We start from the raw sequence: 13,874 nt of genomic DNA on the forward strand, positions 1-13,874 counted from the left end.
ACCAGAATATTCCATTTATAATCCTTCTCTGTATGAAAACAAATTAACTATACCTATGCTATCAATACTTTCCACCAGTTTTGAATACATACATCACCCTGCACTTAAGTTTAGCTGCATTGTTGCAATCATGCAGATGGGAGCTGCCTCAGAACGCCAGCAAAGCCTGCACCAGATGTTTTGGGAGAGGGACTGGATTGAAACCCTTGTGTTTACATGAAATAGTTCTGTGTGCAGCACAGTTTCGAAGTTACACCCCACTGAAAAAGAACATCAAAATGTGATCCTTGAAACAAAGGTATTCCGGGAACTTTTCATACCTTTCTAGTTTTTCAGAAAGATTGTCTGCAGAGTCCGCAGAAGGAATTTGATAAATATCCGACAGTTCCAGTCGTTGTCTGTAACCCTTTTTCAAAATTGGTTTTGTCCATCTAAAGAAAACAATAAAATACTGATGACTGGTTTCTGGGATTCATGGTGGAACTGCGCTATCCTGTGCGACTGTTTTGTTCAAAGCACCCCAATTATGCATATCTGCACACATACACATAGATGTACACACAATATGATATAATACAATGCAGCTTTACATTATGTTTATTAAACTACACTGAGAAACCCAGCATGAGAACAACAATTGCAAAATTGATGCATTTAATTAGTTTGGGGTTATGATTATGCCCCAGTCTTCCCATTTAGTCGGACAACGAGCAGGACATTGAGTCCTCTGTTCTGTATTTGCAAATACCTACCATGTCCATGCTAATGTTCATTTAACAAAGTTATTAAGATTATGAGACACAAGTCTATAATCCTCACAATTTAGTAGAACGCGAAGGTATTTCCCAAGTGAACAGCTATATCACACTCACTGCAAAGGGAGTATGATTTAAGAAACTGGAACATTATCCTTCCTTTCTACAGTCATACCATGGTTCACACAAATCATTTGGGCTCAACTCTGTCTTTGACATCACGCAATTCACCGTACGCTATAGCAAAGCAAGCTATGAGAATCTACTTTGTAGTCATTGGTAGAAGATCCATAAGCTTCACCACTACTGGAAATAGGAGCCAATGTTTTCAGGGATGTAAGAAGATGGATCAGAAAAACACTTTTGAATTCAAAATAATATTGTTATTTGAAAGTCCTTAGTGGCCACTGCACATGACAAATCATATACAAGACAGCAGAAAGGACCAGTTGCTATGGACTTTGTGCACATCAGATGCAGGAATGGCTAATCCCTTCAAGCACAGCACTCTCATTGACTGTCTTCATCAGAAACTCTGTGTATGTAGATATTCCGGTAATCATAAAACAAATGAGTTGTGGCACTCTAAACCAGTACTGCACCTAATGCAAGTAAGCAGCAATATTTTCAAAGCAATCTTTTTAATTCTCAACACAGTAGTTAAATAATATCCTTGCTGAGCTCCTCAGTAATTCTTTGAGACTACAGTAAGCATTTCCCAACTTGTCCTGACAAAAGAGAAATGTTTCACATTTTCCAAACTTGCAGGTTTTGAGACAACATTTCCCATTGCCCTGCTTTTCTCCACGCATTTTATTTTGTTTATACTTTCGACTGATTGATTCACTTTCAATACTTGACCTACCTTGTCATTTTGCCACTGATCAAAGTAACAAAATGTGACTGCAATTAGTATGCAGAGTGGCTGTACTATCATTTGAGGGTGGTGGCGTATTTAGCAAACCTATTGTACTCCTAAGAATGTCTCTTGTTCTTCTTGGTTTTTAACTAGCTCTGCTTATCAGTGCAATCTAAATCACGTGCCCCTAAGTCACCCTCTTCTCCAAAGTCAACAAGTCTGAATCAAACTTAGTGCAGTCCTTGTCCTCGTAAGCCTACTCATCAGAGCAGCTGTATCTACAGCAGACAAATTCCTCTAACCAGCTAAATGAGTGGTACTGACCCCTTCCAGGGTTATTCTGCTCTGCTGTCAGGTTTCTAACACAGTCTTTAGCAGGGTTTGAACATCAGTGTTCACCTCCCACCTGACCTGGTCTTACTGGGAAGTTCCACTTGAACCGACCTGTGAGCCATGCCATGTGCCTCAGGTCTGAGTTGCGGTGCTGGAAAAATATTGTGCTATTTGTCTGGTTGTGCTGTCAAGAACCATGTCAGACTGTATATATAATGAAATAATGAAAAAGAAAATACATGAATATCTCCTACAAACAAGTTTTTTTCCAGATTCAAATAGCATCCAGTTTACCATTATGCTCTGTATTTCTAGCAAAATTTTGACATGTAAGATGGTTGTACATTTATTTAAACCATGAATGTCATCTGAAGTTATCCATGTTTCATTGTATTAGCTAAAACAGCTGAATCAGAGTTTGTCAGTGTGCCTCTTCTATTTTTAGACGTAATAGAAATGATTTGCCAGCATTAATTCCAAGCTTTTTCTTTTCATTTCTACTAAGAATGCAAAATTCCTTTTGAAAGGAAGAAAGCAAGAAGGCAAGAAGGAAGGGAGACAGATTGGCTTTACAGCATTATGTTAGCAAATGCCACCGGATTACTGGCTGGCATTTAATGAACTCTTTCACAGAGAAACCTGTAGTGCTGTCAGAGTTTTGCCACTTACTAGGAATGTTATTATGGGTACACACACGTGAAACCCAGCAGGGGACAAGTTTCAAGGGTGTACAGTAGGAAAGAAGAAAGAAAGAAAAACAAGTTCCTCCTTATTAATTGACCGGTAGCAAAAAATACCTTACGCATTTGATACACAAATATCATATACGCATTGTTTGAAATTCTTTTCAGTTCTATTTCCAACGACCATCTCTTTATCATACACCTTAGAAGTATAAAGTAGATCTCTTTTCACAGCTATTTATTTCTCTAGCATTCTCACTTAATTCAAACAAACCGTACAGAAAGGACAGATGTCTTTGGCTTCCCAGAGAGTATTAACACACACTGTTGACTAGTCAATAGGATTTGACTCTCCCTTTAGGCTGCTTTGCGTGTCACCAAAGACAGAAAGAGCCTCTGTGTTGCTAAGCCAACCACCCAGATATTCCTCCCAGGAGCTCCCCGGGGACAGCAGACCCTCTCTAACCCTGAGGTACCGCTGCTCCAGGACAGACAGTCCACACTACTGAGGCCTGCCCAGCAGAGCAGGTATCTGGAGGGGAATCACACACACAACACAGCGATATATCTACAGAGCAGCACAAAGGCAGATGTGGCTGCACTTCTTTCCCTCTCAAGGTATTATTACCTGTTGGTAACATAACTAGAAATAATGCCTGTAGCTCCTAGGAGACTGAGCCCAAGCCTTGGTGAAGATAAAGCAAGAACAGTGCCTCTGTCATACCCCTTCTTTTAACAGCTTCTGTGGAAAAAAACATCAAGACATGATTTTGATGCTTTGGAGCCCCAAGTTTTATAACGTGTTTTTAGAGCCACGAGTTCCCACTAAGAAAAAGACCAAGGTACCACATAGACCTCAACCACTCCTCAAAATGCAAACTAGACCAGATGCCATGAGAGCCCTGCACTCCAATTCTCTCCCAAAAGATGCCTATTGCTGTGGCAGCAGAACAAATTGCAAACTGTAGCTTATGTGATACTGGAGGTGGCAGTTCTGCCACACCTGAAATGTATTTGCACCACTAAACCTCTCCTGTAAGCTTCCTGCAATTCAGAGTGGCCGTGGCTCTGCATGGCCCTCACTAATGGGTGGCACAGCCTCAAAGCAGCCAGGCACCATGGCCAAACACCCAGGCACTGGTTGCCTTCAGCACAGCAGAGCTGAGGTTGGCTGACTTTGCTTCAAATGGTAGGTACTTGGCTGGAATAGCTTTCAGAGTATATATAGCACCTTCAGCACTTTTTCCTTTAAAAAGAAACAAATGCAATGTTCCAAGAAAAATATTTACATGTAATTAGAGAGTTTCTATCAGCAAAGTTGTGGCGGAGCCGTGCTGTTTGTGGCTGAGCTGAACTTGAAAAGCTACAAGGTGTCACCAATGTGACACCAGCTACCTTCACTTAATTTAGTACTCCACTATTTAGCCATGCATTTGCAGATATATATCATAACAAATGAATGCTCAGCTGCACATTACATGCTGTAACTCATTCAACTCTGTCATTTGTTCCAGTGGCAGCAACTGGAATCTGATCAGAGGTAAATATCTTCACAAACTGAACAGATTTGTGGCAGTTTGAGCAAAGGAATGGGAAGAAATGATGTATTTAATATAAATATTAAAAATCAAAAGGTAAACTGCCACTGCAACAGTAAGTAATTAATGCACATTTATAGGCTGCTGCTGCTACTGCTTGCTTTTTTCATCTTCTCTGCATCGTGGTATTTGATGCTGCCAGTCTTCAGTCTGAGAAAATACCTGAAACCAAGTACCTTTCCCATCTGTCCTTTGGGATTTTCCCCTAAGGCACAACCTTGCCCCCAGAGCCAATTCTGCAGAGATCACACAAGCACTGCCTTCTAGGAGCAATCCCACCAAAGAAAGGAATGTTTACCCATATCTGAACAGCAGGAAGGATCCGTTTTCAAAGAAAAAAAATACAACTATTCTCAAAATATCTTAGAAGTCTATTTGATTTCTTCTAATTTTGGAAGCTTCCTGACACAGTTTTGGTTTAGCCACAAGCTGGCTGTGAAAATGCTCAGAGGGATCCTTTTGTTTGTATGAGACTTAGTGAAACAAAAATGCAGCCCACAAGTTCTTGCTCATGCAACACAGGCTTTCCCTTTCTTACTTTATTTAGAATGCATAAAGTGACACTTCATTATCCGGAGTCAGGTTTGGCATCATCCTGCCCCTACAAACACTGTATCCACTACATACATATGCTGCTAGAAAAAAATATAATTAAAAATAAGGATGATGGCTTATATAACTCTCCTGCAACAAGCAGCACCACTGCCATTGGTCTGAAAGCATATTTTAAAAATTTAGATATTCAGAGACTGAAAGAGCTTATAATTGTTTGCTGTGGAAATATGCTGAAGTAACTTCACCACACTATAAACATTCACGTGCAATTGAAGCCCTGGGTAAGAGATCTACAGCAGTCGGTTTTTGCCAACATCACCACATGTTTCCAAGACAAGTCAAAATCTTCATACATGCCACTTTCTTCTCTACGGAACTAATAAGCAAACTTCTTTTTAGCCCATTCTTCATCTGTGGTGTCTACTTAGACACAAAGATCTTCAGAATAAGCTTCCTTATTGCATATTCTGCAATGCTCAGTACAGTAGACTTCAAAATTCCATTCAGGCTTCTGGAAGCCTATATAATACAAGTAATAAAACTGATTTCAAAGAATCATTGAATCACCAAGGTTGGAAAGGACCTAACAGATCATCCAGTCCAACCATTCACCTATTACCAATAGCTCCCACTGAACCATGTCCCTCAACACAACATCCAGTCTTTCCTTGAACACCCCCATGGTCGCTGATTCCACCACCCCCCTGCGCAGTTCATTCCAGTGCCTGACCACCCTTTCTGAGAAGTAATACTTCCTAATATCCAGCCTGAATCTATCCTGTCATAGCTTGAAATTTCCATTGTTCTATTTCCTTTTCCATGTCAATACCTAAAGTATTATGAAATCTTTCAAGCCTTTCAAATAGTTGATCATTTTATTTTGAGTATTAAGACTAATGTTTTTTCCCCTGCAAAAGAAAAACAAGCTTTATATATACTTCAGAAACAGATAAAACTTGCTACAGGCAGCCGGCCTTTAGAGATATAAATCACCCAGAGAAGAGTGATGTGCTACAGAGGGTTTGCACTTCTGCTGGTCAGATTACAGATGCAGCATCAGGCTGAGACAAGGACAGAACTTAGCCTTAAGGTATTATGCAGCCAAAATGCGTTCAGACTAGGAGAGTCAGCATTTTCTCTATTTTGTTTCACGTTTTATACTCAGACTTCCCAAAGAAGCTCCCAACCTGTAGACATGGCGAACCTTTTGGGCTGACCTTCAAAAGTACTGAAAGCTCATTGTTCCACACAGGAATGAAGGGTGGGCTACAGACAAATGATCAGAACTGCATTACCATAACAAAGAGGGCTGCTCTGAAAGTAATGCCTCCTATGTTATTATGTTGGCCCACAACCTCAGAGGTATATATTGGTGGTACAGCAGTAGAGGTTGAGGCTTCCTAACAATATCCCATTATATGTTGTTGCTGTGTGACAGATGGCAGCAGAGAAACATTCTGACAAAATGACATTCTATGTGAAAAAGTCGTATGAAGCAGAGATGTCACTAAATTCTTCTGTGAGGAAACAATTGCACCCACTGACACTCACTGATATTTGCTGAACATTTCTGGAGACCAAACAGTGGATATCAGCACACTGAGGCAGTGGGAGGTGCATTTCAGAAGTGGCAACAGAGACATAGGGTCACCTCCACTGGTGCAGATTTTTATTAGCACAAAGGCTCTTTCTTGATCATTGATGATGAAAATGCAAAGCTAATGATGGTGACTATGCTGAAAAATAGTGTTTTGTATCTGTGAATTTGCTCTATCAAATAGTTCAATGCTCTCTGTATCAGTTGTAATTTCCATGGGAAATAAATAGGAGGCATAACTTTTGGAGTGACCTACGCATGTGTAGAAGCTACATCTATGCTTGATACTCTTTAGCAGACAGGATTTTCAGTTACCTGGGATTACCAAAAGTCAGGTCCTCAGGACTAAACCCACAAAAGGCCTTAAGAATACAGACTAAGAAATCTGCCTTGCACACATGCCTAAGCAAGCTGTCACAGCAACTGAAACATCATGCTGAGCAATTCAATGTACCTGCTCCTAGCTGATGATGCACACAGGCTCTCGGAAAAGAAATGGGCAAGATGCTACATTTATGTATTTACAGGACATGCTCCAAATATTTGCTGGATATTAGATACTTGCCCTCCGGAGTGAAATCCCCTGCCATGAATTTAGGAATTCAAGATGGTTTTAGGGTAAGTTTTGAGGACAAATGTGTATAATGAATCCCACAATCAATTCTTTAGGAAAATAAGTATATAAATTCATCTCTTTTCAGAAACCAAAAACTTCAGTACCTTTCTTTTTTTTCTAAATACAGAGCTAAAATAACTGGCTACATCCCTGGATAGAGCAGGTCCCATTTGCAAGCCACTATGTCTTACTGGAAAAAATACTTACTGGAGTAGGTCTAGCCTATGGGTATCCAACCAACCAGAGTGGCCAGAGTCATACTGAGTGAAGAGGAATTGTCTTGGTCCACATATAAAATATGTAATATAGTTAATACAAATACCAACAATTATTTTATTATATTTTATATTACTTATTAACACATAAAAAAAGAAGGAAAAAAAAAAAAAAAAAAAAAAAAAAAAAAAACCATGAAACTAAAGGTTTGCACACACATGGGATCACCCTAGTTCCTTCTCTATGTGAAAGAATTCAAACTAATTCTCATAAGATCACCTTCTTGAACCAAAAACTATTTAGGTAAAGGCATCACCAAATATTACTAAGGAATTTCACATGAATACGTTTCTTACCCACAACAATGCTTTAAGTGAGCCATGGAGAAATTAAAAGCACCTTGAAGAGTACAGACAGTTACTGTCCATAGGCGGTTAACTAGTCCTATCTCCCAGAAGACGTAAGAGGGAAGGATACATAGAATTCCGTTTCCTATCCCCCTTAGCACACACACAGTGGAAGAAGGAATTCAGCATATATTCCCATCATACCAGTGTTCTTGGTTCTAGGAACCACTGGACAGCGATCTGTATGAAAAAGTCACAGGCTGATCTTCCTCCAGTTTGGAAAGAAGAAGCATCTTTGAGTAGAACTGCTGGGCTGAGCTTGTGAGAAGGGAGCATGAAGATGGCTTCATCTGAATTGCGTATCTGGATTTAACAATGAAACAGTCACTGAACTACTCAGTCCTGACAAGATAGTTGTCATATGTGGTATGTAGCAAAGCTAAAGTATATGCCTAGAGAGTTGAATGAGAGCATAATGATTGCCTTTTTGAACTTTTGAACTTGGGAAGAAAAAGAAATATATTGTCCCAAAGTTCTGAAAATCCAGTGATTTCTCTGTGTTTTCTATATCCAACTATAAATTAATTATACCTGCATTCGTTAAACCATAATGATTCTTCCTGACCTCCAATTATCTACAGTAAAAACCAAGTGGCAGCAAAGTACCTTGTTTGCTACATAAGGTATTGTCTTGACCCTGCAAAATCCTATAGCATACACAGCTTTGTTACAAAGACAAGAAAGAAGCTTCACAAGGAACATGAACACAGGTGCATGCCTCTATAGAAAAGTCTGCTTTCTTTAAACAAGAAGTTGACAGTGAGCACATCAAGGTCTTCTCAGTGGTTTCAAATAAAAGATATTAACTCCAAATAAGTAATACAAAAAATAAAATGAAAGAAAACCCTGAAACACTGAGTAGTTAATATCTAGTGTTTCTAAGTGTCATAGTAAAAGCAGATCTCAAACCATTTGCATTCATACTTCAGTTCTGAACCATCACAGCTCAGTTTCTAAAGCACAAACTGTTCAGATTTTAGCATGAAGGTTGATTTTTGTGCCTAAATGCTTTCTGTCATTGTCACCCCAAGCAATTCTCTTCTGTTGCCCTATCAGCCTAGACAATCTTGAAAGTCCAACCAAAAGGCAACATTTCCCAAAGCTATTACTCCTTGTATACACATATTAACTTTTTTTAGCATAACAAATTAAGAAGGAAAAAAAAGCAACTACAAACAACACTGAAATGTTCCAATTATCCTCTTCAGAGCAAGTACTTCCATTCTAACTTCAACACCTTCAGCCCTATCCCTCCTGCACAAACAGGCTATAAAGAGCAATAAAACCCAGTCAACAGTTTTGCAGACATCAGTATCAAGAAGTTGATAACACCTCATGAAATATTAAATAAATATTAAATAACATTATATTTATCTACAAGATTTTCTGAATAATACTAACACACTTTTGTGACCTTCAACTCAACTGAATTATAACCAGCTCGGTACTTCAGAAGTAATTCCATGAGAAGAAGTTACCTCAGTAAAGCATTCATCATCAATGTTGTACTTGAAAAAAATATATCATACCATTATTGGACATAGCCATCTTTCTCCATACACACCAAAGAAAGACCTGACTACTCCTTCCAGATCCAATGCCCTTTGGATTCTGTCTCACACTTCCATGGAACTAAAGCAAATACTAACATGTAGGCATGCCTTGAAGTTCTTTACTTAATAGCATCAGTTTCAGAAGCCACTGATGTGTGTACATTCAGTTAAAATGCTGATAAAATATTCTGACATCCTAGAAAACCTTGTTCCAATCTGACACATTAATCACTGCATTGTGGATGTTTCCAGTTGAGTGGACTGGAAACAGTTGATGCTGATATGTAGCAAATGCTCTGACTCTTTAAAGTTCATTACAGAAAATATACTTCCACGCGCTATGAAATTCTTATGCCTTGATGCATTTTTGCTCTGTGATTGTTCACCTTTTATTAGTCCTTAGTATTGATATGGATCTACCCCTGATGAGACAAGAACTGCTAGAGTCCTTGAGGACTGAAGCATTTTCAAACAAGCTAATGTGTCTCATGAAATAATGCATGACTTTAAAAGATACATTGATTTCTTTATTTTTAATTGAAAGACATTCTATCTGCCAGTTTGGATGTAATACATTTTCTAACCTTTTGGTTTTTGCTCTTGTGATTTTTTCAGACCTTTCATGTAATGCTCATAACAAACAAAGGCCTTTGCAGCGTACTTGTCACAATGCAAGTAAGCAGAGCACTTAGTAATTAATAGACACACATCATTCAGAACGTATGAGTCTTTACACAGTTACACATACAATTTTAGCTGTTCTCATCCAGCGAACTGGATGTGTACTTTAACAGATTGATTTTTCTGTGACATACAGTTATTACAAAGTTTTGTAAACAAGTTTATCTGATGTAGTCAGTATTGATCACAATTATCTCTTTTACTTCATATATTAGTTATTATCACTTCATTTACAGTAAGATAGTTGGTGCAATATCACATCTCCTCCACGATACGTAAGATTTAAATGACATTTAATTGACCCGAAGATTCAGATTTTAAAAGAGTTCGGATCAGATCCCAGGATGGTTAATTATGCACTTCCTGAGCATGAGCTGCACCTGGTTTCAGCCATGGAAACATTAACTAAGGTCAGAATCAGAAATACATTTACTTTATCACATTGGAATCTTTCCTTGACGCCTTCCCAGGTCCTAGGGGAGAACCCTAACAAAAGCTTTACAAAGAAATAAAATGAAATACAAGTGTCTCCACAAGCACTGGACTCATTATGTAGCCTTCTGTCCCACAGATCTGTATCTTAATACTTGAGCGGAGAACTAACTGAAGCTTATTCTATGGATTAATATATACAGGCTTATTCCCATCCACATTTTCTGGATCTATCTGCATTTGAGGGCAGGAACAGCTGTACTCACTGCAGCATCTGTACCAGACTCCCCTGGAGTCCTCACCTTTACCTGGATGGTTATAAAGCCTCAAAAACCGCTTATGTTCAGGATCCTTCCCTGCAACCACACCTGGTTAATGATGAACAACAGAACTCAAAACGGGGGAGGCCGGCAAAACAGCAATTCACAAGGGGCACTTCCCTTGTGGAACTTTTTTAAACGAAAAAAAAGAAATAGGAAGAAGAAAAGCTCAGGGCAACCTGTTGAAAGGGAAAGCCATCCCAAAAGGTTTAGAAAGCGAGTTAACAGCCCTCGATTATTCGGCCAATGTTATGCTTCCATACCACGTGTTCCCATTTCAGTCCCCGCGCTCATGCTTTTAACATTTCATCCCATCCCTCAGTGCTGTGTGAAAGACCCTCAAGGAACAAAAGGGGAAAGCAGCTCCTTAGGAAAAGGGCAAAACTGACGGCATGTGGGCTGCTGCCAGCCGGATTGTTTGTTCTTTCCAGCTGGCAGCGTTACCTCGAACAATGTCAGGTAGAGCGTGTTCAGGCTTCTATACCGACTTATAGAGCGCCGTGCACCGGTGTTGGCATTGGCTCCTTTCTCTTTTTATTTGTTGTTGTGCGAAAGAAAAGGCGCCGGGCACTGAACTAGTAAGAGAACGCTCTCAAGGCTCACAAGGAACTCCCTCCAGTAAGATCGCGTCTTGCGGTCGCACGCCGAGCAAACGCTGAAGCTTAAGGAACCGAACGGGGGAACGCTCGCTCCGGGAGCACCCCCCGCCGCCCCTCCCCTCTTCTCACCGTTTACGACGAAAGAACAGATCACCTCGTTGAGTAATTTACCAAAGGTTGCTCAAATTATGCCATAAATTAATTTGTCCGGGGCAGGTGAGGGTTTATGACACCTGACAGATCGAGACCGCTCGGTGCTACAACCCCGCAGAAACATGCCAGAGAAGAGATAGGATCCCGTCGTTCGGCCGCAGCTCCCATCGCTCACCCCGTTCAGAGCCGAGCGGCGTCCCGGCCTCCGGGCGGGAGGGGAGGGCAGGGAGGGCAGGGGAAGGGAGGGCGGGGAACGGGGAGCAGGGGAAGGGAGCCGAGCCCCGGGAGCCCCGTTCCGCACGTGTCCCACCGCGCCGGGGCTCCCACCTGAAGAAAAGTTTGGAGAAGATGTTCGCCTTCTCCAGGGGGGATCTCTGCATGGTGCCCGGCGCTGCGTTGCGTTGCGTTGCGCGGCGCGGACGACGGCGGCCGCTAATCGCTCACGCCCGGCTCGGCTGCTCCACTCCCGCGGCTCTCCCACCTTATCCGCTCGGGACGCTCTGATGTCATTGCCTGCCTCCTTCCCCTGCCCCTCTCCCCGCCTCTGCTTTGCCCAGGTTCAAAAGCAGGAGGGCTGCGGCGCCGGCCCGCGCTCTGCCTCCTCCGCCTCCTCCTCCTCCGCCGCGCCCGGCACCCGCTGCCCGCGCTCCCCGCCCCGACTCCCCGGGACGGCGCTTCCTGCCCGGCCCCGACCCTGCACCGCAGGAGCCCCTCGGGGAGACACCGCCCCTCCGAGCGGAGCCTCCTGCCCCGGCTGCGGAGCGGTGGAGGCAGCGCACCTGAGCCCGTAAGCATCGACGGCGGGACAGAGCGGGCAGTGCGGACGGACGCCTTCGGACCCGCTGTAAAACACACACACGCGTGCTTCAGGCTTTCAAATTTCGTGCAGCCACAGCTCCGAAGGAATGGGAGCTGGAGCACATCCTCACAGAGCTCAGTCTGCAGAGCCAGGTTTAACAGTAAGGCTGATTTCGTCGTTCTGGATGCGTGCTGTACAAACAGGATCCCTGCTGCCAAGGACAGCGCAGTTTAAAGCATGCTTAGAAGAAGACAAAGAGCCAGAGGCAGGAACAACAACTTCGGCTTTAATGCTGCACACCAGATAATTTTATTTAATGCTTTCGTGTCATATTTACAAACTCAGTTTTCCTTTCACTTCTATAACTTGAAAAAATATAGACGGAATAAGACTATGCTTCCTTAAGCATGCAGCTGTTCCCCATCGAGCAAAATCTATAACAGGCAAACACGCTACTCTGTGCTCTTATAAACTGCACTCCAATTAAAGCTGCTGTTTCTCTTTGTAAACTTAGCAGGCGTTTTTTTATTATTATTTCACCACTTCTTTCTACACCCCACCGTGATTTCATAAGGAATCGCTCTGCTTCAGCACTTCTCACACATTGCAGACAGCGGAGAGATGCCCCTTTCCCTGCCATCGCACCGGGCTCCTTTGTGCCTCGGAGCTCCCATGGATCCTCCCCGACTTTGCTCTATTAATGACAAAACCAGTAAGAAGCACAGAGCAGGCAGGGCTCCAGGAAACCGTCTACACTTTATCATGTCTTCAGACAATGCGGAGAGGCAGGACTAATTCTAGGCGGGCTTGGGGACAGTGGAGCGGAGCCCTTCGGCATCCTGCCACCTAGTGGAGCCGGGCCCGGGCCGCCAGTCCGCCCCGCACCGCTCGGCAGCCGCTCCTCGGCCACAGACCTCCCGGCCCACCCGAGTTTGGTTCTGGGCTGCAGGTGGGCACCTTCTCCCCACCCTCGGACACCTCAGCAGGTCGGTCTCCCTACTCCTCCGCACTCAGTGACAAGGACACTCAGCTAGGAAATAAGGTTAGGATGTAGATGGCAGAGTATCATAGAATCACAACATCGTTAAGGCTGGAAAAGAACACTAAAATCATCTGGTCCAACAATGAGCCCAACATCATCATGCCCAATAAAACGTATCTCCTTGTTTCTTGAACACCTTCAGAGATCATGACTCCACCTCTCTGTTCCAATACCTCACTATTCCTATAGAGAAGAAATATTTCCTAATATCCAGCCTGAACCTCCCCTGGTGCAGCTTGAGGCCATTACCTCTCATCCTATCCCTGTTACCTAGGAGAAGAGGCTGACACCCACCTCACCACAAGCTCCCTTCAGGCAGCTGTACAGTGCAATGAGGTGTCCCCTGAGGCTTCTCTTCTCCAGACTAAACAACCCCAGCTGCCTCAGCCACTGCTCATAAGACTTGTGCTCCATTCCCCTCACCAGCTTTACTGCTCTTCTCTGAACTCTGTGAGCCTACATTTCCTGTCACCTTTATCGACTGGGCCCTAACACGCAGACCAACTCAGTGTCTGAAATTCTTTCACTTTGTTAGAAAGCGTAAAAGCTTTAATTTAAAGACAAGCTGGAAACCAGTCCAAGCAACATACAACCACTCTGATGCACGCTCTTCGTCTTTTAGAACAACAATTATTCGTAATCTTGGGCATTCTCCAGCTGAATGTGAAACTTGTCA

General features: G+C 42.5%; 1 protein-coding gene across 1 annotated transcript in view; it reads right to left on the reverse strand.

The window, feature by feature from the left end:
- Nucleotides 1–11,924, reverse strand: part of CFTR (CF transmembrane conductance regulator) — a 76,544-nt gene extending 64,620 nt beyond the window's left edge. Inside the window, exons 1-2 of the mRNA XM_015853538.2 lie at nt 11,685–11,924; nt 321–431 (exon numbers count right to left, since the gene is read on the reverse strand). Coding sequence (XP_015709024.1) covers nt 321–431; nt 11,685–11,737 — 164 coding nt within the window. The 5' untranslated portion in view covers nt 11,738–11,924. The remainder of the gene's footprint in view (nt 1–320; nt 432–11,684) is intronic.
- Nucleotides 11,925–13,874: the final 1,950 nt, after the last annotated feature.

The sequence above is a fragment of the Coturnix japonica genome, chromosome 1, assembly GCF_001577835.2.
Source record: "Coturnix japonica isolate 7356 chromosome 1, Coturnix japonica 2.1, whole genome shotgun sequence".
NCBI lineage: Eukaryota > Metazoa > Chordata > Aves > Galliformes > Phasianidae > Coturnix > Coturnix japonica.